At 43.5% G+C, this 26,539-nt stretch overlaps 1 protein-coding gene across 1 annotated transcript in view; it reads right to left on the reverse strand.

Annotated features, from left to right (window-relative positions):
- Positions 1 to 6,313: 6,313 nt before the first annotated feature.
- The window catches only part of UCHL3 (ubiquitin C-terminal hydrolase L3), a gene marked incomplete at its 5' end in the record, with an annotated part of 129,650 nt that continues 109,424 nt past the window's right edge, over positions 6,314 to 26,539 (reverse strand). Inside the window, 3 exons of the mRNA XM_082248132.1 lie at positions 6,314 to 6,454; positions 10,002 to 10,060; positions 21,114 to 21,189. Coding sequence (XP_082104258.1) covers positions 6,371 to 6,454; positions 10,002 to 10,060; positions 21,114 to 21,189 — 219 coding nt within the window. The 3' untranslated portion in view covers positions 6,314 to 6,370. The remainder of the gene's footprint in view (positions 6,455 to 10,001; positions 10,061 to 21,113; positions 21,190 to 26,539) is intronic.

Raw genomic sequence — 26,539 nt, forward strand, 5'->3', positions numbered from 1 at the left:
CGCAGAAGTGCCAACATTGGGGCCAACACCTTCGTGAAGACCCGCGGAGCCGTGGCGAGACCGAGAGGTAACGCCACAAACTGATAGTGGTTCTCTTCTACGGAAAAACGTAGAAACCGCTGATGTCCTGCGAAAATGGGAATGTGAAGATATGCGTCCTAGATGTCTATGGACGCTAGGACATCCCCTGGATGCAGAAAGGCTGCTACTGTGCGAATGGACTCCATTCTGAATCTTCTTATGTAGACAAAAGAATTGAGTGCCCTTAAGTCCAGAATTGGACGCACTTTGCCCTCTTTCCTGAGTATTGTAAATAGGTTTGAATAAAAAACCCCTGAAAGCGTTCTGTCCAAGGAACGTGGACTACCACTCCTTGTTGTAGTAAATCTGTGACTGCTCTCCACAGATCGTCTAAACGATCCGGGGATAGTCGGCTATTGGAAGGGAAGAATCGCGCCGGTGGGAGAGATCGAAGCTCGATCTTGTACCCTGACCTTATGACTTCGCAAACCCATCTGTCCGGGATTCTGGAAAGCCATGGATCCGGGAACCGGCGAAGACGTCCCCCCACCCCAGTTATGGGTGGGGGGCGCACCTTCAGGCTTTGGACGGTTTATCTTCAGGTCTAGAGGGGGCGGGCTTTTGCTTGCCCGACCAACGACCCCTGACGCCTCCTGCAGGAGCTTTGGAGGACTTAATTTTTTCACCCGCGGGACGAAAAAACCTCTTGTGAGCAGAAAAAGAAGGCCCTCGTCTTTGACGAGTTCCTTTACCTTTAAAATTTTGCGGTAAAAAGGTGCTCTTTCCACCCGTGAGATCCTTAATGATCTCATCTAAGTTGGCTCCAAATAGACGCTCTCCTAAAAAGGGGAAATTAGCCAATGCTTTTTTGGAACCTTGGTCGGCTAACCAACCTTTTAGCCACAGTGTACGCTTGAGAACCACCGCTGAGACAGATGCTCGCGCCAATAATGAAGTGGCGTCTAACGCCGCATCACACACAAACTGTAACCCCTGTATCATCTGTTCCAACAAATCTGATACCGCCTGAGGGACCTCTTCTAGGTCCCGGCGTAACCACTTGGTCCATACAGTTACAGCCTGCGAAACCAGACCAATAGCAGTTATTGGTCTGAAAGCTGATCCAATCAAGGTAAACATGGTGCGAGACATAGCTTCTATCTTGCGATCCACTGGATCTTTAAAAGACGGAGCGTCTTCTAGAGGAATAACCGTGGCTTTATTCAATCTAGCAATTGGTGAATCCACCACAGGTGGTTCTGTCCATTTCTTAATGAGGGTTTCCTCAAACGGATAACGCCTGTTAATGCGTTTAGAAATAGTAGAAATGCGTTTTGGCAGACTCCATTCTTCTTTGATTGGATTGCCAAAACATTTGGGCAATGGAAAAAACCTTCGCCACTAGATGCGTTTTTAGTCCCAAAAGGGATTTCAGTTTCAGCTATTTCTGACGGAATACCCTGTAATCTTAAGGTCTCTTGAACAGATACCATGAGTGCGTTTACCAACGCTTCCTCTCTGGCTATGGCTGATGCCGAAACATCCTCCTCACTGTCTGAAAAGACAGTACACGAGACACCAATACCAGATGAAGTACCTGCAACTGCAGAAATAGGCTCAGAGTCTGAATCCGAGGTTTCAGATAATAAGGGGTTAGGGCAGGGGTCGCTTACTTGCGCCCTGTCCCTGACAAGCCACTTCCACCCGGGACACAAGCTTCCATAATAGCGGACAATGATTTAATCGTCAGTGGGGTGCTGGAGGATCCCGCAGACCCCTCGAGGGGATCCGGAGGAGATACATGAGTGGCAGGGTCCATGATAATTCAGGACACCTTTGCCAGAAAACACAAAAAAAACTTTTTTTTTTTTTTTTTTTTTTAAATAAAAAATACCTTTTTTTTTTTTTTTTAATTTTTTTTCTTTTTTTTTTTATGTGTCTCCCCCTAGAGCAATAGCGCCCCTCAGAGTACCTGCTTCTCGATCCCACAGAGAGAGAGAGGGACCCCCAAGGCTCACCAACCGATGCAGTGAAGTTTCCAACCAACTGCAGTCAGCGTCTGTCTTTACAGACTGGAAGGAGCTGTTGCTTTTTCCCGGGTAGAAGGACGTGGCTCCGCCCCCTGTGTACGCCTTCCGGCGTTCCCAGCTCTCCACGAGGTAGCTGGGCTCATGAAACATGGCTGCCCCCATATAGGAGACATTAGACTCCAAAAACATGGCGGCCGGCGTGACCTGAGGACATGCATGCACCTGGTCTACGGCAAAATGGCGGCGGACCGCCGAAAACGTTTTTCCCAGCACATCCACCTGCATCTCTGCTGAGTGGCGATTGATAGATCTACAGGAGATACACTACAAATAAGGTAGGATTATACCTCCTATGTCTGCTGTAATGCTACAGTCTTCTGGGTAGAGTGTTAGCTCTCAAACCAAGTCCACTTCCCACAAACACATACTGTATTTACAAGGGGGACTTGTAAGTGTCAGATATATACTGACCATGTATGGAGGGGCCCATAATTCATACTGCCTCATAACGAGGAAAGAAAAAAGGGAACGTTTACTCACCATACCGAACCGACAGGCACCCTCTCTTCACAATACCCTCTCCACCGGGGTGGGGGTTTGTGGACCACTCCGGACGCCTCGACTCTCAGGTTCCTGGCGTCCAAGCGAGACTTAACTCGCAAGGTCAGTCCCTCCACTGGGACTCCGTCGCGGCCGACCCAGCGCGGAGCTCTGGTCTGCACGCGCTCGTAGGCAGAAACCGGGGTGACCACTGGATCTCAACATCCAGCCCGTCGCCCGGCCCCGCATACTTACTTGAATGTGTCGCGGCCGACCAAGCGCAATGCAATGGTCTGCGCGCGCTCGTAGGCCGGCTGGGGTGACCACTAGTGTCGCCCAGTCCGGCGTTTTTTGCTTGAAGATCTCACAGGAAAAACACTGGAGAAAAAACTACCTAAAAAATATTTCTTCTAAAGAAAAAATCTTGCCAGGACCAAAAAGATCCCAGCAAGGAGCTTAGGTCCTTACTCCTGACTAGACAGAAAAAAACTGATTCCCTGTAGCAGAGAGAGGGAGGATATACCCTCAGGGACTGCCCCTAAGGTGGAGCCAGAACGTTTTGTCTTTCTGCCTAGTCCTACTCCTGCGGAGACAACATAACCCAGCTCTTGAGAATCAAGAAGACTACGTCTGTCAATGAGCGATAGAGAAAATCCAAACTCCATAGAGGGGAGGGTGCTGTGACCGTCAATGAAGATCAGAGAAATTGATTTTTTACGGGAAGTCAAAAACCCCATTTTCTCTTTCCTTCATTGACGGACACAGCTACTCATCTCCTTGACTACGTGGGACGTCTCAAAGCAGTGTCAAGCATGAAGGGTGGGAACAACAAGAAAAAAATATTTCTCAAGGCTAAACATAGCTCAACCATAAAACAACTGGAGCTGAAAAAAAATTAAAACACCCTCAAAGAGGACCAAGTCCTCTAAACAGCAGCCTGCAAAAACTTGCGCCTAAAGGAAGCATCTGCAGATGCCAACAAATCCACCTTATAAAACTGTGTGAAAGTGTGCACAGGCAACCAGGTAGCCGCCTTGCAAACCTGCTTCACTGATGCCTGATGACAGAAGGCCCAGGAGGCACTAAGCACCCAGGCAGAGTGCGCCTTACTTAACAGGGAAAGGAGGAACCTGACCCTTAATGGAACAATGATTTTTATTGCACAGTTGCAGCATTTGCTGAATTAAATCAATTCAAAGTAATTTTGCTTGTTATCTGAGGTGTTTTTAACGAACTACAATACACACAAATGACAATATTAATATGCGCACAATCTGCTTTTGAAATAGTAAACTGGTCACGAATCTGGACAACAGCCAGCATATGTGGAGGCTCCAAATCAAACTTTGCAGTACAACTTGAGATCAGCATATACATTCAGCTGCCTATATCATATTTGGATCTAAGCAATAATTTAACATGCTGTGTTTTCACTTGAATCTCAGATTGAGGGATTCATTTACTAAAACTGGAAAGTGCAATAGCTAGTGCAGCTCTGCATAGAAACCAATCAGCTTCTAGGTTTGGTCAAAGCTTAATCAAACAAGCTGAAGTTAGAAGCCGATTGGCTACCATGCACATCTGCACTGTCCAATTTTAGTAAATGAACCCCCTATGTATTTTTCCCCATCAAATGCCCAGGTTTGTGACTGGTTTACTTAAATTTTTAGATGCACCAGAACTCTACTTTATTGCTATGTACGCCCATATTTGTATGGACATGGCCACTTTCTTTTGGCTTGATGAACCGATGCAGTACTATATACGGTTATGGTACAACTTTCATTTAACATACAACCAACCAGGAAAGACCTAACATAGATGTTTTATTCCAATGTAAAATCTACACTTGCTTCAAATGATCAGTAACAAAAATGTAATCGATTCAAAACATCAAAGTGAACCTAGTAGAGATAGGCCACGCTGTCTAGCTCTCTTGTTACCTCTTCTCATGCTCGCCTCCAGGACTTCTCCAGAGCCTCTCCCAACCTCTGGAACTCCCTGCCTCTGTATATCCATTCAGCTCCTACCCTGTCCCCCTTTAGGCAATCCTTGATAACTCATTTATTTAGGAAAGCCTACCCCATCTCCACCTAAGAACTGTACTTTAGTCACTTTCATCAGATCATCCCCTGCAGCTATTACCTTTCGTATCAGCTCCCCCTCCCTTTAGATTGTAAGGTCCATGAGCAGGGTCCTCCTGTTCCTTATGTATTGAGTTGTATTGTACTGTCCCTCTTCATATTGTAAAGGGCTGCATAAGCTGTTGGCACTATATAAATCCTGTATCATATTATTCACAAATAAAAGGGCAGAATATCTACCAGCATGGGCTGTTAACTTGACCAAATACTATTACACTAGAGACAGTAGAATATGTATTACCACACTTAGAGGAAGTAAAGTTTCCTCTGTAACTTGTACCTATAGCTAAGCCTATAATAAGGCTTACCTATAGGTAATGTAAATATCTCCTAAACATGCACCACTTAGGAGATATTTACTTTGCATGCAGCCAGTGACATCACTGGCGCATGTGCGCTGAAGGAATGGCCGCTCATGCTGTTCCTTCAGAGCCCTGTGCCGTGAATGGCAGCTTCCACGTGCATGTGCATGAGTGACGTCATCGTGGCTCTGGCCAATCAGATTGCTGGAGGACGCGGACCCGGAAGGAAAACGGGTGAACAGGTCGGCCGTGTCAACGGTGAGCAGGCAGCGCTGCTGGGGCTTCGTTCTAAAGTATTTCATAATGAACTAGTATGCAATGCATGCTAGCTCGATATGCCTTTGTCTTTCAAGTTTTTTTTTTATTTCGGAGGTTTGCAACCTCTTTAAGACTCTTAAACGTTATAGGTATATAATTCTAACACATGCTTTGCATTGTGGAACACCCAAAGTAGACATTTACTACACAACACTGAATTTAAAATTTGCACCTTTAATTATTGGTCATTTAAACAGCATACAGAATAGGAACATATGCTGAGCACCAAACAGCCAAAACAAGGTAAGTTGCACCTCACAACAGGGAAAGAGCAGAAATAAAGCACATTACCATAGCGAAAATCTACAAAATCTGGGACTTTTCATGTCTTCAAAAGATAGGTTTGGCAACTGTTTGTCAGAAAGTCTGCAGTGCATAAGAGATATTGAATTCATTAACCTACATGGTGTACCTATACAGGCCCTCTGAGAAAATCAAAGAATAACCAACTGCTGTTGTCAGTAAATTGAAAGGTTGCTATGGTTATGCACTTTGAACATCATTTCAGCTTTTTGTGTTGCTTTACTAAGTAAGCCTGTTGTGGTAAAACTGATAAAATGTGACATGCTTACTTTACTGCAAACATAATGCTACAATGGAGAAAGAGGTAGACACGGAAAATGTTACGCAAGTGGAGAAAAATAAGCTCCGACTAGTCGTACCCTCATGTTTGCTTTATCAAATCCACAGGCTAAATCACACCACTTTAAATACACCAAAATCTTTACAGATGGAAAAAAATGTATTACTCAATTTTCCCCCCCTTCTTTGTAGCATTCTATAAAATTGAACAGATTCCTTGGAAGGTTTATTAGCATCATCCCATAAAATCTCACATACTGCTTAGCCAGTAGTATGAATTCACCACAGAGTAGCAAGACTTAGCAAATGTTTGTTTATTAATATTGAGAAATTGTATTTGCACAGAATGAATATATTAAAAAAAAAAAAAAATCCCTTGTCGCGTGGCTTTCTTTTCAAGTGCTATTGGGCAGTTTAAATGGTCCTGGCTTCATCATGCTTTAGAGAAAGCCACCACAGTAAACCTCAGTTCATCTGGATCACGTTGCATAAACTTTCTACAGACTTCAATAGCATCCTAAAGGGCAGAACAAGGACAGCAACAATATCAGAACATACATTTAATATCAAAAGGAGTTAAACATACTGTACTGAAGGATTAGTCACTTGATTAAAATATACATCCGTGGTTCATAAAATATCAACAGGAGTGCCTATTCACTGCAGAGTTAAAATGTCTTTGGGAAAAACATTTAAAAAGAAGCTTTTTCAGCTCATGGACAGATTGTTTCAATGGGGATGATTGACTTTATAGTCTTTTCATCTCCTATAATTTGTGAGCCAATAGTGCATTGCTGGCAAAGGTTTATCTGTTCTCATTGTACAGCCTGAGGTGACATTATATGGATGAAGTAACTAAACACAAAAAAGCTTTAGGAATTCTGTAATTACAGTTCTATCACAAGCCTTTGGTCTGCTGGAAGCCATTAAAAGGAATGTTATAGTTTTAGTCTCAGCTGCTGCTTATAATGGCAGTAAGATATCAGTTCTCGGTTCCAGCAGTTTAAAATGGTACCAATTTTAAAGTAGAACTAAGGCAAAACATTTATTTTTCCATTTTGGATAGAGTAAGGGAGAGTTATAACCCCTGTCGTTTTTTGCCATTTGTTACATATTGGGAAGATTTACCTTCACTTCCTTCCCGATAGTCAAAACAGGAAGTAAAAGGAAATTCCTGCAAATTACAGTGGTTGTTGAAGAGCCAAGAGCGCTGGCAGGGGACCCAAGAAAAGGAGGATGAGGGCTGCTCTGTGCACAACCATTAAACTTTTATTATTTAGATGGTTTCATTGTATAAAAATATGGGACCAATGGTATTTCACTGTAACACAGAACTGTATGGCCTCATGCATACAGGGCATTTCCCTTTTCTCCTCTGAATGACAAATGCATGTAAAAAAAGTGTTTTTTTTTTTTTTAAGCCCGTTGTGGACAAGGCCTATATTCCGCTCTATTTTATTTATTTTTTTTCAAATATTAGCCATTAACCACTTTGGCTCTCACACCCGTTTACCCCCTATGGACCAGACCACATTCTTAAATTTCTGCTGTGTTTTTTCACGAGTCTATAACTTTGTAATTACTCATGATAAAGAATTGACACATATATTGTTTTTGGGGGGACTAACAGGGCTTTCTTGTGACCCTAAAGTCCTCTGAGCATTTTTTTTTCATTTATTTGCATTTTAAAGGGAAAAAACAGTAAAAATCTGAAAAAAAAAATATTTTTTTAAGTTTGATTGGCAATATTTTGAACACAAGTACCATTACTGTGGGGAAAGCATACATTTTATTCTGCTGCTTGTTCTTTTTACTACAGCATTAAAATTACATTTCTGGTACAACGAATGTTAAAGTTATTTACAAATGAAATAGTTTTTGTTTCACATTTCATTTTTCTCATAAAGCATCAATTTAAGGTCCTTACTGATTAAAAATAAAACAGATATACCCTAAACAATATTTTTTTTTTAACAGTAAATCGTTAAGGATAACAATGTATATATGTGCTTCATAATATTTAAAAAATGTTTTTAAAAATAGAAACATGGAACAGGAGATGAAACTGCTAAATAGTGCTTATAAAATGTTAAAATGAATAGTTTAAGTAGTAAAATAAGGAGCAGGGGCATATACGAAACTGCAGGGCATACAGGAGGCGCTCTGTGTACAGAGGAAGGGGTTTTATGGATGTGTGTAAGACGCTAAAGGTAGGCAACTGGTTAGTGGAGTAAAAAAAGTTGATATACAGTAAACAACTAAAGTATACAACAAACAGTCTGACATATACAATATGAGCAGCTTGAACTCCTCAAGCAATAAGTGAGCTAAGTAAGGAGCCTGGACGAGCCACATCACTTGCGCCTTTTCACGAGGAAGGAGGATTTAAAAACCATTTCATTGTACATGAAGAAAAGCTAACCCTTTTTCCGCACTAAGGTGACAACTATCAATCAGTATTTAGATGAAGTGGCAAAACAGATGTCAGTCAGGATGCTATAGATTACAGCAAACAGTATTTTGGAGAAGAATACTGAGAGGGGAAGGAGCAGCAACATGAATTGGTCATGGAGTAAGGTCAACATTCAGCAAACTATTCTACATATGTTGTTGCCATTTTCTGCATTTAGTCTTTTTAATGTGCTGTGACCTTTTTAACTTTTAGAGTGAATCATCTAACCCTTGCTACAGATGTTTTGGTGTTAGACAAATAATTAAACTACAGAAACTATTTTTTTTTCTACAGAACTTTAAAGTGGTTGTAAACCCTAAATGCCTTGAATGCGCCACAAAAAGCATATGCTTGGATTGGATTGCCCCTAAAAATTATTTACCTTTTTTTATTTTCTATGTAAAAGTTCTATCACATGATCGCAATCCTCCTGTATTAGCAAACACAGGCTCTTCTAGCTGCAACCTACCTTAGTCAAAAGGAGGGGGAAGTGGGAGGCGGGACTGAGTGGGGAAGAGTGGAGCTGAATGGCTGGATAGAACAGAGGCAGGCAACAGCAGTGAGCATGTACATTCTTTTCTAATTCCGTCATGCCTGCATCACAAGGAGGGGGAAGAGGGAGGCGGGACTGAGTGGGGCCGAGCACAGCTGAATCACTGGGGAGCGAAGAGACCGAAAACGGTACATCAAAGGGTCAGTGAGCAGCCACATTCAGCTGCAGACATCAGCTGTTGTCGGTCAGAGAGGAGGGCTCTGGAATGGCCGGATAAAATTTAGTTTTTGTAAGAACTTATCGTAAAACTCTTTTCTCTGAGTCCTCTGACAGTTGCATCCCGTTCGGTATACCTTCACGAGTGGGTAATGGTGCTCTCTGCAGGAGTAAGCTAGGCAGTGAAGGGTTAATAAGAAAATTTCACACTGAGACACACCTCTAGGGGGCCGTCCCTCGGTCATCATACTGACACAGTTAGCACTGTTCTCCAGTTTTGTAGCAAGCAGTACCGGAAGGCATCAACCCCAAACAAAAAAAATAGAGGGGCGGGGGCTGCGACTGTCAGAGGACTCAGAGAAAAGAGTTTTACGGTAAGATCTTACAAAAACTCAATTTTCTCTTACGTCCTCCGACAGTCGCAGCCCATTCGGTAAACCTTCACGACTGGGACGTCCCAAAGCAGTGCAGGTGTGAGGGGTGGGAAGACACAACCTACAGACAAGGTAATATGTCAACCAGGCCAGGGAAAAAAACCAAGCCAACAGGGTAACAGAAGATCAACAGGAGCTCACCCAGAACAAAAAACACCCCAGAAAACAACAGGGCTTACTGTGTCAGGATAATGGCTGAGGAACAGCCCCCTAGAGGTGTGTCTGTGTGAAGTTTGTTTATTACCCATCACTGCCTAGCTTACTCCTGCAGAGAGCGCCATTACCCACTCGTGAAGGTATACACCGAACAGGCTGAGACTGTCAGACGACGTAAGCGAAAATGGGTTTTTCTCTTAAGCCATTTAGAAAACTTAAAAGTGAATAATACAAAAGTAAATGTTATTAATCATAGAAATCTAAGGGAGATTATCATTTTGGCTAGAATTCCACTTTAACATGGTGGTCTTACTTCTAAGAATGAATCTTCACAGGTTTGTCCATGGTTTACTGGAAAAGGCTTCCGACCATCTATAAAATAAAATCAGACAGCTGTTAACTCTTATGGTAACGTTCCCTTCTTACATAACCTTGCTGACACCAGTGGATAAAAGACTATAATATTGTTATTTGAAAAAGAATGCCCATGAGATAAATATACTGACTCAGTAGCTGAAATCCTGCTCAGATACGACAGGGCAACTTTAGATCTTAGCTGCAAGATGCAACATTTGTATTTTCCTAAAGGTGTGAAATCGTAGACTGCAAGCATCAAATATCAGCATAGCACCACACAGGGGTAGATAGGCCCACTCTGAGGTTAAAAGTAAAAACAAACCTACGCCTATAGAGCGCTCTATCAAAACCCTATTTGTTGTCAATTGGGAGAGGGGCCGAAGAGTTAATATCTATGGAGTGAGATGGGATGTAGTCAGCAGTCATTACAAACTCCAAGCACTTGAAAATTCTTATATGTAGTGTTTTTTGTAAACCCAAATAAGCTTGCAAAGTACACTAATCAGCCTTAACATTATAACCAACCACCTAATATTAGGTAGGTCCTTCTTTTACCACAACAGCCCTAACCTGTCAAGGCATGGACACTGCTAGACCTCTGAAGGTATGCTGTGGTATCTGGCACCAAGCTGTCAGTAGCAGATCACTACCTCTGCCAGCTTGCCTTCTTCTCATAGTGCATTCTGGTGCCCTTAGGTAGGTGACATGCATGCACCTGGCCATCCACACAATGTAAAAGAAAAGGCGATTCATCAGGCTACACCCCCTTCCTCCGTTGCTCTGTGGTCCAGTTCTCACGTACCCATGTTCGGTGCTTTTGGTTGGGAACACTGGGCAGCATGAGAGCCCCGACTAGTCTGCAGCTGCATAACCTCATAGATAAACTGATGCAGCCTCCTGGACGGAATCAACAGGATGGGGGCCCTGGTAGTGACAGGTGAGTCCCCCCCCCCCGCACGATTGATCATCCGGTCGCCAGTGGCGCACCCCCCACATCGGCATGACGCCTGGTCCCAGCCCCCAGGGTTAGCTGCAAGCGCCCCATAGCCCCAGTAGGTGAGGGGAGTGCGTGACAGGATAGAGGGGAATCCTGAGGGTCAGACTGTCCTAGGAAGGGTCCCGCGTCCACCACAAAACCTGCCAGGGGGAGAAAGGGGAACAATTACTCCCCATATCTGGAACAGGCGGGCGCCATCTCCCTGACAGAACCCCGCTCCACCGAAGTGGGGGAGCGGTTGGCCAATAGGAACACTGTGACTCGGGCCTAGACCCTGTCATGTGCGACCTGGCGAGACGTTTAATTCGCAGGGCCAGTCCCCGTCCGGTGGGACTATGTCGAGGCCGACCTAAGGAGGAGCTGGGGTTTGCACGCGCTCGCTGGCCGGCTGGGGTGACCACTGGATCTATATATCCAGCCCGTCGCCCAGATCCGGCTTAGTTTGTAGATCTCACAGGAAAATAATTTGGAGAAAAAAAAAAAAAAAACTAACTAGAAAAAAAACTTTTTGCCAGGACCACAGATCCCAGCAAGGTACTAGGTCCTTACTCCTGACTAGGCAGATTAAAACGGACTTCCTATAGCAGAGGGGGAGTAAACCTCCTGGGACTGCCCATAAGCATAGCCAGAACTTTTTTTCTGCCTAGGGTCCTACTCCTGTAGGGGGACAGTATAACCCTACTGTTATGAAGAACAGACTGCGTCCGTTAATGAACGATAGAGACATTTGATTTATTATTGGGAATGTTTTATAGCAGAAAGTAAAAAAGTTATTTTTTTTCTTAAAATAGTCGCTCTTTTGTTTAAAGCACAAAATATAAAAACCACAGAGGTGATCAAATACCACCAAAAGAAAGCTCTATTTGTGGGGAAAAAAGGAGATCAATTGAATTTGGGTACAGCATCACACGACCGTGCAATTGTTAAAGCAACGCAGTGCCAAACCACAAAAAATGGCCTGGTCATTAAGGGGGTAAAACCTTCCGAAGCTGAAGTGGTTAAATTCAAACACACAAAAAGTGCTCTCAATCATGAAATCTATTTACTTGTCCAATATCAATATAATAAAGTGGCACGTGTTGAAATAAAGTGCATCAATCTTCCTCTGTGGAATAATAAGAGTCGACTTTATCATCAACTCTGGTGAGTTGCTAGAGTGGATTGGTGGTGGTCAGACAAAGGGTGAGAGCACCTTGGATGAAGATTTAGGTTTGTTTACCTAAGAAGATTGATGCACTTTATTTGAACATGTGGCATTTTATTGTCTTAATACTGGACACATGGATTTCATGTATAGGAGAGCACTTTAAAAAGACTCTTCATTGACTGGATTAGCGTTTTTGGATTTCAAAAGCATATATTTCTAGATTAAATTCATAGATTTTTGTGTATCAACTTATGTATGAAGCTTTACTTTTTCCAAGATCTGGCACTTCAGATTGACAGAATATACAAGAAATAACAAAATTAAAAGTATAAAAAAGTACATGACAAAACAAAGTTTTTCCATCAAGATTGGAGTCCTGTCTGATACCTTTTTTTTTTTTTCTTGCACCAACAGCCACATTTTCAGGACAAGCATTCAGAGTGTGCCCCTTCAAGGCCCAAGCAGTGCTGCATGGGTCTTGAAGAAGGGGACACACAATATAAGCTTGTCTCGAAAATTTGGAGGTTAGGGCAAATAAAAAAAAAAAGTATCAAGGCAGTACAATAGTTCTTGTTGCATGTGCACTAAAACTGCTATAAGAATTGTACTTTAAAGGAGGTCATAGAGAAGACAACTGATTGAAAATCATTGGTCAGGGGTTTTCTAATTTTAAATGGCTTTAAACAAGAAACTTTGGGGCTAGTTTGGTTTAAATCAGTTGAAGTGAAGGGTCTCAAACAAACAGCCAAAGACTAAAAAAAAGTCCAAGTCTACACTTCTTTGGTGAACACCCTGCTAATTGTCCTGAATAATGTTGACACTATCCAATTTCTTACTTTGGCTCCTGATTTAATCATTGCATTCTAGCTGAGCCACCTGTGCTGAAACAATGAGGTCCTTAAAATCTGGACAGGGTCTGTATTTTTACACAAATGGCTCATTTATAAATGTAACCAAAAGGCTACTTGTGCTCATGGGAAATAATTCATTCATTGAGCATTTATACTACCTGGAAAACTGCTCTGTTCTGAATATTTAAAAGCACAGTAAAAAAAAATACAAAAATGTAGTATATATATTATACACACACACACACCTTAATATCATCAAAAGTTAATTTCAGTAATTCAGTAGAAAAGAGTGAAACTTATGGCGCTTTTCCACTGCATGGAACCGAACGGTTCGGCTCGCTTTTGTGTTTTTCCACTGCTGGTACCACATGGTACGGTGTAGGAACGGTTCGGTACGGTGGCGCTTTTCCACTGCATGGAACCGAACGGTACGGCTCTCAAAAACAGTACCACCTCGATTGTGGTTCCAAGAGGTACCATATCCCACAATCCTTTGCATGCAGTCACTACTATCCACTGATTGGTCAGAGAATCGTTATCCCACCCACTTAACTTTAGTACTACTTTAGTGGAAAAGCAAACTAGGGCTGCAACTAACGATTATTTTCATAATCGATTAGTTGGCCGATTATTGTTTCGATTAATCGACTAATCGGATAAAAACCTAAAAAATAAAAAAAATAATAAATTTAGTTAATATTCTTGAATATCTATGCAGTGGTAAATATAACTATCCAGCTATATAGTTGGATATTTAATCCACTCTGAGACAGATCTATGTATTATTAGAGGTTTAAGTGCCGGTTCACACTAGGTCGCTCCGACTTCAGGGCGACCTGTGAAGTCCCGTGCACCGCGACTTCGGCGCAACTTGCAGGGACTTCACATAATGGAAGTATATGCAAGTCGCTCCGAGGTCGCCCCAAAGTAGTACAGGACCCTTTTTCGAAGTCCGAGCGACTTGTGTCGCTCCTATTAGAACGGGTCCTGTAGCAGTCAATGGACCGCGACTTGTCAGGCTGACAAGTCGCAGTGGTGTGAATGGACACTAAATGTGGTACATATCAGACTCGGAGATCAATATTTTTAAAAGACCTAAAACATTGATTTGCAAATTTTCAGACCCGATTGGTAATATTCATGATAAACCCCCTTATTAATAGGCAGGTAGTTTGATACAAGCTCCCTGCGCCTGCTGTCACTTATGCTGGCCATACACAAACTACATTTTTTTTAAGAAAATTTTTAAAAACATTCATCCGGTTTTCCTAACCATTAGTGGGGTCTATTCGGTGTTCGTTGTTAACAACAGTGACAGGAAAATTTGAAGGAGCAGAATAGAAATCTCAATCAAACGAATCTTCAAATAGTGTATGTGGTTTTTGCTCAGAAGATTTATTCATTTTAAAATTTATTGTTAAAAGCAAGTGGAATTTTCAAACGACACTCGTCCATTCAACGAATATACAAATCATTTTTGAACAAATATAGATGCAAATATTTCTGTCCAAAAATCCAATACATGTATGGGCAGCAGAAGACCTTTAGTAGCAGCAGCATGCTTTTTTTTATCACCTGTCATGATGGGGTTAAAAAAAAATCCCTTTTTATAGTAAAAAAACAGCAAATATAAATATTATAATATAGAATTATAATTTCTACTGTGAAACAGTGAAAGTATTATATTTTGTATCATGTGTATGTACGGTATATAAAAAAAAATATGCCCAGAAGTCGGATATGCAGGATATTTTAACTGGCAGTCAGACATGAAGGTATTTGAAGGGTGGAGGGGGGAAAATAACATTAATAAATTAAAGTAGTACTAAAAGCTGAGACTTTTTTTTTCATGGATATTATAATTTTAAATTTTACCAATAAACAATACTAGTAAACTTTTACTTTAAATGTTGTAATGCCTTCTATCACCTCTAGTCTATCGGCCTCCACCTTCTCTGGGTTCAGATGGTCATCTTCGCAGCACAGAGCCCTTAAAGTGATTGGATTTTTTCTTTTTCACAACAATCTTGTCATACTTACTCTCTCTGTGTAATGACTTTTCACAGAGCAGCACTGATTATCCTCTTCTGTACCCCCTCCCCCATGGCACTTCTGGCCCCTCCTGCCTTTAAAGTGCCCCTATAGGGTGCAGAAAAGTATAGTACTGTATAGTGTCCCTATAGCAAGGTTAAAAAAACCTCTGCCTTTAGAACAGGGGTGGGGAACCTATGTTCGGGGGGCCGTATGCGGCCCTCAAAGTCATTTGGTCCGGCCCCCCGTGCAGCTGAGTCTGTGTCTCTCAGCTGATCTGTCAGAATGGAGCAGATTCTTCCTGTATAGTTTCAGCTCTGTTCTGACAGTCTGAGTGAGTCACAGGCGAAGTGATATCAAATGCACTGAGCCTGTGACCAATACAGGAAACATCGCCTCTTCCTCCAGCGCGGCCCCGCTGCTAGCCAGCATTTCCCGCCAGCAGCAAACACAGCAGTACCAGCCAGAGCCAGCAGTACCAGCCAGAGCCAGCAGTACCAGCCAGCTGTATCCACGAGCAGTACCAGCCAGCTATACCTACCAGCAGTACCCGCCAGCAGTTCTTTTCAAAACTTACCACCACAAAGAGTCGACTGCGCTCCAGACTGACCGACGCAGACCTGGAAAACCAGTTGCGAGTAGCAACATCATCAATACCAGCTAACATCGCACACCGCACCAAAGAGAAGCAGTTGCAGCCATCACATTAGTGGCTAGTTAAATGTTTGACCAAATATAACCGGCACATTTTTAAGTTGATAATTTTGTACGGCCCCCGAATGATTTTATAAATACCCAAATGGCCCTTGGCAGAAAAAAGGTTCCTCACCCCTGCTTTAGAATCACTTGGGTCCTTCTCTTGCCCAGGACTACATTTCCCATGAGGCATTGCTCTTCACACATTCACAAGTTCTCTGCCATCTACATACATGTATGGACGGTGTACTGAGCTTTATGTGCGTATTGCACTGTATTTTCTGATATGTAAACAATTAATGCATTCTGTATGCAGGACAACTAATCGGCTGACCGATTAATCGATTACGAAAATAGTTGACAACTATTTTGATAATCGATTAGTTGACGATTAATCGATTAGTTGTTTCAGCCCTAAAGCAAACCATACCGTACCGAACAGTTCCAACATAGTACCATGCGGTACCAGCAGTGGAAAAGCAAACCGGGCCAAGCAGGGCCGAGTAGAGCCGAGCCGGTACTTAGATTTTATAGATTCTTTACACACAGTGATTATTTCAAGCATTTATTTTCTTTTAATTTTGATAATTATGACTTACAACTAGTGAAAACTCAGTATCTTGGAAAATTCGAACATTGGGAAAAAGTTCAATATTGTGGACTCATGATGTCACACTCTAATCAGCTTATTAACTCAAAACACCTGTAAAAGGTTTCCTGAGACTTTATATGGTCTCTCAGTCTGATTCAGTAGGTTACACAATCATGGGGAAGACTGCTGACTTGACTGTTGTACAGAAGACAATCACAAAAGGTCATTGCTAAAAAAGCTGGCTGTTCACAATGCTGAGTTGAGGGAAAAAGTGAGGTAGAAAAAGGTGCACAAGCAACAGGGATAACCACAGCCCTGAGAGGATTGTGAAGCAAAGGCCATTTAAGAAATTGGGGAAATTCACAAGTAGTGGACTACGGCTGGTGTCAGCGCTTCAAGAGCCACTACACACAGGCGTATCCAGGACATGTGGCTACAACTGTCACATTGCTTGTGTCAAGCCACACCTGAATCAGTGACAACGTCAAAACCGTTCTACCTCGGCCAAGAAGAAAAAGGACTGGACTGTTGCTTAGTGGTCCAAAGTCTTTTCCGATGATGTAAATTTTGCATTAATTTGGAAATCAAGGTCCCATAGTCTGGAGGAAGAGTGGAGAGGCACAGAATCGAAGTTGCATGGGGTCCAGTGTGAAGTTTCCACAGACAGTGATGATTTTGGGAGCCATGTCATCTGCTGGGGTTGGTCCTCTGTGTTTTATCAAGTCCAAAGTCAGCGCAGCCCTCTATCAGGAAATCCTAGAGCACTTCATGCTTCCCTCTGCTGACCAGCTTCATGGAGATGCGGATTTCATTTTCCAGCAGGACTTGGCACATGCCCACACTGCCAAAAGTACCAATACCTGGTTTGATGAGCATGGTATCATTGTGCTTGATTGGCCAGCAAACTCGCCTGACCTAAACTCCATAGAGAATCTGTGGGGATTTGTCAAGAGGAAGAGGAGACACCAGACCCAACAATGCAGATGAGCTTAAGGCCGCTATCAAAAGCAACCTGGGCTTCCATAATACCTCAGCAGTGCCACAGGCTAATCCCCTCCACGCCACACTGAATTGATGCAGTAATTCATGCAAAAAGAGCCCGACCAACTATTGAGTGCATACTATACTGTAAATGGACATACTTTTCAGTAATAGAAAGAAAAGTTGAAATCGTGGGAGCACAGCTGCATGCATGGTTACAACACAGCTTGCTCTATCCGACGCGTTTCCCCCTCTACAGTACTCCAATTCCAGTTGGCACCTGTAGAGGGGGAAACGCATTGGACGCAGCCAGACGTGTCATCACTGTGCACAGTCCACACTGCAGGCAGTCGTGCTTCCATGATTTTGATGCTTAAATTGAACCCATGGATGTAAGTGCAATTTTTTTGAATAAATATTTGTGTAGAAGATAATGCACTATTCGTTCTTCTTTCCTCCCTATCCACGAGCGGAGAGCCATCCATTGATTGAGCTTGCTTTGGTGAGGCACAGCCATAAGTGGTTGGATTACTGGTATGCACCAGGAGTTGCGTATGGATTAATGTTGATTTAGCGGAGCATTGTTACATGCTGTTTGACTGCTAGTATTTGGTAAGTGGGCATTTTTTATTACCAGCACATAGGTGGTTCACAGAGCACTTGGAGGAGTTTTTTCGAACAGCACACTAGCAGTTCTTTACATGTTTGGGACTGTTTTTTCATTTCACCATTTACACATGGGACTCCTTCTTAAGGATTTTACTATGGTTATATGAAATGGTTTCACTTTTATGCATGGTTACACAGTATCACTTTGCGTTATTGTTTCAAATCATTTATGTTTTTTCACAAAGTATATTAATTGCAGATATTTATCTGACATTTTTAATTTCAAGATAGCGCACTAGTATTTTTTCAACACACTTCTCAGTAAGCCAACATTTCTGTATTAAAAATCATATATTGGTCTTATGTAATATTCTAATTTTCTGATACATTGAATCAGGGTTTTCACTAGCTGTAAGCTAGGGATGCACCGAAATGAAAATTGTGGGCCGAAACCGAAACTGCAGGATGCCCTTGGCCGAAAACCGAAAATGACTTTTTCCCCCAAATAATTTTAAAATAGATAGAAGAGGGGCATACACCAAAAACAGGCAGCAACGTATACCTGTCGCTGCCACCCTGTCACAGTATATCTACTGTGATGGGTTGGCAAGTGGTTAATTTAATTACCAATGGTATTAGTATCCTTCATTCAAAAGACGCGCCTCTGGCCGGTGGCCCGCCTCCCGGTGATGTCACTACTACTACGATCTGTGCATGAATGAAGTGACACACCTGGCGGCCGCTAATAACTAACTATGTGAGAGCTTCACTTCCCTGTCAGCGGACGATGTGCATGAATGAACTGAACTGACACACCGGGCGGGAGGAGCGGCCGCTAATAACTAGAACTATGTGAGCCTTCACTTCCCTGTCAGAGGAGATACCCGCATGATAGGGAAGTGAAGGCTCACATAGTTACAGTTATTAGTGGCCGCTCCCCCCGCCCGGTGTGTCACTTCAGTTCCTTCATGCACATTGTCCGCTGACAGGGAAGTGAAGTGAAGCGCTCACATAGTTATAGCTATTAGCAGCCGCTCCCCCCGCCCGGTCTGTTAGTTCATTAATGCACAGATCGCAGTAGTAGTGACATCATTGAGAGGCGGGCGGCCGGCCAGAGGCGCGTCTTTTCAAACCTGCGATGCGCCCTCCTCCTTCCTCACGGCGGCCATTAATTTTGGCATTTTTAACCCATTTTCGGCCGAAAATGTCGGTGGCCGAAATTTCGGTGCATCCCTTCTGTAAGCCATAATCATCAAAATTAAAAGAAAGAAATGCTTTAAATATATCACTCTGTGTGTAATGAATGTATATAATATAAAAGAGTTTCACTTTTTGAATTGAAATACTGAAAGATATAAATTAACTTTAGGATATTCAAATTTTTTTGAGATGCACCTGTATATACATACACACACTTTTTTTTTTTTAGGTACACCTGTTCAATTGCTTGATAACACAAATTGCTAATCAGCCAATCACATAGCAGCAACTCAATGCACTTGGGCATCTAGATGTGGTGAAGACAACTTGCTGAAGTTCAGGCTGAGCTTCAGAATGGGGAAGTATTTAGGTGACTTTGAATGTAGCATGGTTGTTGGTACCAGACGGGCTGGTCTGAGTATTTCAAAAACTGCTGATCTACTGGGATTTTCACGCACAACCAGCTCTAGGGTTTACAGAGAATGGTCAGAAAAAAAGAGAAAATACCCAGTGAGCGGCAGTTGTGTGGATAAAAATGCCTTGTTGAGGTCAGAGGTCAAAGGAGAATGGGCAGACTGGTTCAAGAGGCTAGAAAGGAAAAAGTAACTAAAAAAACAAAAACAAACACTCATTACAAGCAAGGTATGCAGAATACAATCTCTGAATGCACAACACATTGAACCTTGAAGCAGATGGGCTACAGCAGAAGATCACACCGGGTGCCACTCCTGTCAGCTAAGAAGAAACTGAGGCTACAATTCACATAGGCTCACCAAAATTGGACAATACTAAAAAACATTGCCTGGTCTGGTGAGTCTCCATTTCAGCTGCGACATTCAGATGGTAGGGTCAGAATTTGGCGTAAATAGCATGAAAGCATAGATCCATCTTGTCTTGTATCAATGGTTCAGGCTGGTGGTGTAATGGTGTGAGGGATATTTTCTTGGCACACTTCAGGCCTCTTAGTACCAATTGAGCATCATTTAAATGCCATGGCCTACCTGAGTATTGTGGCTGACCGTGTCCATCCCTTATGACTACAGTGTACCCATCTTCTGATGGCTACTTCCAGCAGGATGATGCACCAAGTCGCAAAGATAAAATCATCTCAAACTGGTTAGTTGAACACGACAATAGGTTTACTGTACTCCAATGGCCTTACAGTCACCAGATCTCAATCCAATAGAGCACCTTTGTTATGTGGTGGAGCGGGGGATTTGCACCATGGATGGGCAGTCCACAAACCTGCAGCAACTGCATGATGCCATCATGTCAGTATGGACCAAAATCTCAGAGGAATTTTTCCAACACCTTGTTGAATCTACGCTACAAAGAATTAAGGCAGTGCTGAAGGCAAAAAGTGTGTCCAACCCGGTACTAGCAAGGTGTACCTAATAAAGTGGCCGATATGCGTGTAAAAATGTTGGACTGCCTGTGCAACCTCTATAGGGTCCAGGTATCGCCTAATGCTATCAGTAGTAACAATGACCCTAGCCAAATGCAAAACTAGTGAAAAACCGTCAGAAAAAACGAGCAGGGAAAGTACATTTCAGTGGCCTCCACCTGTAAAACCATTCCGGTTTTGGGGTTTGTCTCATTGTTGCCCAAACACCAAAGCAGCTGAAACCCCCTCCCCTACTTTACTGACCAGATCAATCTCCCAGGAGTTTGACTTGATGCTGTTAAAGTGATCAGCCCCTGATTTTTTTTGAGCAGTATGTGTATATATATATATATATACATATATATATGTGTGTATAATATATATATATATATATATATATATATATATATATATATATATATATATACATATATACACACACACACACACACACACTAATAAAAAAATAGAATATAACCTATGCGTGCACACACACCTAGTGTCTTTCCTTTATGCCTCAACAAAGTTGCACATTAACAAAACATAATACTATACACATAACTAAACAGAAAGAAGTTACCTAGCTCATACAGATGTCCTTGTAGATCGACAAAAGCAATGAAGTGCAAGTCTACTTTATCATCTAAACTCGGTGCCTGTGGGAGAAGCACAAATAATTTTTATTACATGTAAAAAGCGAATAGTGTTTAATGAAGCAGATATACAGTATCTTAATCAAGGAATTACATCAGGAGGAACAAATACAATTACACTGTTAAGTTACTGTCTTGGATTTACACAAATATGAAAACATTTTTGTTTTAGATTCTTTATTTAACAAAAGGCAGGTTGACAGCCACATTTTCAGTATCAAAGCAGCTCAGATGCAGCTGAGGGAAACAGTCAGATTAACTTGTGCAACTATTACACAAGAGTCAGGAGTTTGACCCTTGACAAATACATAGAATTAGGCAAGAAAGGTCAATATCACAAAAAAAGAAGGGGGCCTACCACCATAAATGCATGACAGATATCCTTAGCAAGCAACCTGCCAAAATGCGTGACCCTTGCCTTCAATCACATATGTTTTATAGATGTTTAAAACACGCAACATTCATTTTAAATGTGCTGTAATTGTTTTCATTTGGAACAGTAAACAGGTAAAAGTTTCAAAAATGCAACATGCAGGTTTTTTCTGAAGGAATGAACATGCAATGCTTTGGTGTTAACAGATCCTATAACAAATAAATGCACATGTCATTTACTGGCAAGCTGAAAGTTATTTTGCAAGATTTCTGTACTCCCCTAAACATTCAGCGAGAAAGCTTAGACACACATGTCCAGGTGCATCTCATAAAATTAGTATAATCAAAAAATCAATTTCTCTGATGTTCATTGACGGACACAGCTCCTGATTCTTCTTAACCATTGGGTTATACTGCCCCCAACAGGAGTAGGACACTAGGCAGGAAAAAGGTGGACTACGCCTATGGGCAGCCCCAGGGGGTATACACCCACTCTCAGCTATAGGCACTCAGTTTTGTTACAAGCAGTGTCAGAAGAAAGCCAACTCCACAGATGGGTGGGTGCTATGCCCATCAATGAACATTAGAGAAATGTATTTCATGGCAAGTCCAAAATCCCATTTTCTTTTGTCATTCATTGATGGACACAGCTCTTGATTCTTCTTAAACATTGACACAGCTCTTGATTCTTCTTAAACATTGAGATGTCCCAAAGCAGTGTTAAACATAAGGGGTGAGAAAAACATCAGAAAAAAATTCCCGAGTCTAACCAAAGCCATCAGGTAACATAGAGCTCTACCATAAACAACTGGAGCTCACCTGAAAAACAATACACAGAGGACCAGGTCCTCTAAACAGCAGCCTGCAAAACCTTGCGGCCAAAAGAAGCATCCGCAAATGCCAACACATCCACTTTATAAAAACTTTGTAAAAATGTGCACCGATGATCAGGTGTCAGTCTTGCAAACCTGCATCACTGACGTGTGAGGACGGAAACCCCAGGAGGCACTAGGTGCCCTAATAGAGTGCACCCTGCCAGGGAAAGGAGGAACCCGACTCTTGATGGAATAGGCCTGAACCACCGTCTGTGTGATGCATCTGGAAATGGTCGCAGAGGAAGCAGACAATCCTTTGTGAGGTCTGTCCTTGAGCACTGACTTCCTAAAAAGCCTCTGTAGCTGCCAGGTACACCCCAATTGCCCAAACCACATCCAAGGCATGCAAGGCAATTTCCTTCGGATGTTTAGGCCTGGGTCAAAGGGAAGACAACACAATGTCTTCAGTCAAATGAAAGTCAAAAACCACCTTCGGAAAGAATGACGGACAGGGGCAAACCTTATCCTTGTGAATCACCATAAGGTGAATAGGATAACCCCGCTAGTTCAACACTCTGCACGCAGAGGTGAAAGTCACCAAAAAGGCCATCTTCTGGGACAGCAAAAGCAGGAAAAGCTCCCGAATATTTTCAAAGGGAGGCTTCTGTAGAGCTGAAAGCACCAAATTAAGATCCCAGGGCGGCAATAGAGCCCGCACTGAAGGAACCAAATGTCAGACACCCTGAAGAAAGATACGCACCAGGGAGTGTGTGGCCAAAGTCATTGGAAAACAAACGCCAAAGCCAATACCTGGATCTTGATGGTACTCAAGGTCAATTGCTATTAGTTGAAGGAAGGTTGCTGCGAGGATGAACCCCAAGAGACTCACACCACACAATGTACGTCTTCCACGTACCACGGTAGATCTTCCTAGCTTTCAACAGCATAGGAATCACTGAATCACACAAATCTCTATACTTCAGCACCTGGCGTTCAACAGCCAAGCTGTCAAAGCCACCAACTGTAAAGCAGGATGGAAGAGTGGTACATGGGACAGCAGATTCTCCCTGAGAGGAAATCCCCAAGGAGCATCAGTGACCAGCATATCAAGATCAGTGAGGCAATTCAGGAGCCACTAGAATGACCGGAATCCTTTCTGCCTCGATCCTGCACAGGAGTCGTAGCAGGAGTTTAAGAGGACTGGAACTAAATTGGCAGCCCACCTTAGAATGACCGCTACTTACCGAGCTGCCAGGACACTTCTTGTGCCCCCTTGGTAATTGACATAGACCATGGCCTTCTCCGAATGAATTTATACCAGACACCCCTGAAGACGAATTGTCCAATGAGCCAGACCAGCCTGATCGCTCAGAGTGCCAGCACATTAAATCAGCAGTCTGGACACTGCCACATCTGTGCTGAGGACGCCTCCCCACACGGACAGGCTGGCATCTGTGGCAACAACCTTCCAGTACAGGGCGAGAAGGATTTTCCCTTTTGAAGCGCCAGAGAACAAAGCCACCTGCAAAGACTGTGGATCCTTGTCCCATTTCACCAGATTCTCTTTAGCAAAGATCTTGTGTGGAACTATGCAAACGGAACCGCCTCGAAAATGGACACCATCAGGCCCAGCACCCGCATGCAAGCCCGGAGGGATGACCATCTGCCTAGCAACAGAAGCTGAATTGTCTCCTGCAAAGTCTGTAGTTCTTCCAGAGGAAGAAACACTCTGGCGAGTCCAGAGTCAGACCCAGATAGCCCAGTTTTTTTTATGACCGAACCAAAGCAGACTCCTGAAGGTTCACAATCCAACCGAACTCCCTCAATGCTCACAGAGTAAATCGCCAGATGTCCATCAGAGCAGTCAGAGACTCCGCTCGCAGAAGATGATCGTCCAGGTACCCCAGTACCGCGATCCCCTGCTGACTCAAACAATGCCAGCACTGGGCTAAAACTTTTGTGAAGACCGGAGGCGCGACCAAAGGCCAATGCCACAAACAATTACTGCTCCTCGCCCATGGCAAAACAGAGGAAGGGCTGGTGACCGGCACATATTATAATGTGCGGGTAAGCGTCCTTGATGTCGATAGAAGCGAGAAGAAAACCTCCTGATGTAGGGACGCCACTACCAAACGAATGGGCTTCATGCGGAACGTCTGTACCCGCTGCCCCAAAGAGACCCTGTAAGCGATCTGGGAACAAGTGCAGGTTGAAAGGGAAGAACCTTTCAAGAGGAGAAGACCGAACAGCTTTGTGGACCCACTCGTCCTGTACCAAGGCGGTCCATTAATCCGGAAACCAGCGAAGACATCCCCCAACCCCAGATACGGGTGAGTGCACCCCTTCCTGCAGAGGCAGCCTTGTCCCCAGCTCTGGAAGAGCCCACTCATGGTTTGCTAGACCAGGTCCTCATTAAAACCTCCGGTGGAGGCCCTGACTTTTGATCCCTTGTCTTGAGACCCTGAGGGACGAAAAAACCTGTCATAACCTCTCTACAACGGGGCTCCTTGCCCATGGTAGCCAGCGGAAGAAGAGTACTTCTTACCCTGTGAGACCCTTAACAATGTCATCCAAGGAAGCTCCAAACAGGCAATCCCCTACAAGGGGAAGATCAGATAAGACCTTCTTAAAAGTCTGGTCCGCAGACCAGCATTTCAGCCAGATAATACACTGAAGGACCACTGCTGATGCAGAAAGCCTAGAAATCAAAGGAGCCGCATCCAAAGAAGCAGCACAGATAAACTGTAGCCTCTGGATCAACTGATCTGCCAGGTTCGCAAGACAGGGGGAAACGGTTTCCCCTCCAGGTCCCTGTGTAAAAGTTTAGCCCACTCGGTCAGAGTTTGCAAAAGCAGGGCAATAGTAAATACTGGCCTAAGTGCCGAATTAGCCACAGCGACCATATGGCGGGCCAGAGCCTCCACCCTCCCATCAGCTGGATATGTAAAGGGACTCCTTAACTGGAATGAAAGTAGCTTTATTCAACCTGGAAACCGACGAGTCCGCTAAAGGTTAGACTGTCCACCTTTTAAGCAGTTAATCCTCATAAGGATACCACAGGGCAAAAACGTTTATGAACCGCTGCATTGTGGACAACCCCGCTGTTTTGAGACAATGTTGTCAAATTAAGCGGAAAGGGGAACACTCTCACCGCTTTGGAGGGCCTATGGGTGCCAAAAGGGACCAGCGCTTCCGACGCAACCGCAATTTTTTTTTTATTTCACGCACTGACACAAACAGTGCATCCACCAGCGCCTTTTTATGCGCGGCTAGAGGAGCAGAGGACTCATCCTCGCTATCTGAGCACTCCGGTTGCGTGGATGCAGACCCAGCAGGGTGACTCATGTCCGCCAAAACTATTTTAGGATCTGATGCAACAATCAAGAGAGACCCACCGACTGCGATCCCGCAAAGGTGACGTTGACCAAGGGCCCACCCATGGACCACACAAAGAGGGGACAAGGGGGGTCCCCCTCTGAGCCCCCCATGACGTGGATACGCAGGCAGGGTGCCCTGATGATCCCACAGCGCTAAAAAGGGGCAGGTGCCCCACAAAATAATGGCGGCAAGGCTGTCCTCAAAATATGAACCGCCCCCACAGTGGCTTTCAGCTCATCTACATTGGGTCTGGTGTCATCTCCCTCTTGACAACACCCCACAGATTCTCTATGGGGTTTAGGTCAGGTGAGTTTGCTGGCCAATCAAGCACAGCAATACCATGATCATTAAACCAGGTATTGGTACTTTTGGCAGTGTGGGCAGGTGCCAAGTCCTGCTGGAAAATGAAATCAGCATCTCCATTAAGCTGGTCAGCAGAGGAAAGCATTAAGTGCTCTAGAATTTCCTGGTAGAGGGCTGCGCTGACTTTGGACTTGATAAAACACAGAGGACCAGCAGATGACGTGGCTCCCCAAATCAACAGACTGTAAAAAGGTTGCATTTAATTTGGAAATCAAGGTCCCAGAGTCTGGAGGAAGAGTGGAGAGGCACAGAATCCAAGTTGCATGAGGGCCAGTGTGAAGTTTCCACAGTCCATGATGATTTGGGGAGCCATGTCATTTCCTGGGGTTGGTCCATTGTGTTTTATCAAGTCCAAAGTCTGGTTTTATTGATCATGGGATCACTGCTAGATTGGCCAGTAAACTCGCCTGACCTAAACCCTATAA

This window comes from Pelophylax lessonae (assembly GCF_965119305.1).
Source record: "Pelophylax lessonae genome assembly, chromosome: 2".
NCBI classification, from domain to species: Eukaryota; Metazoa; Chordata; class Amphibia; order Anura; family Ranidae; genus Pelophylax; species Pelophylax lessonae.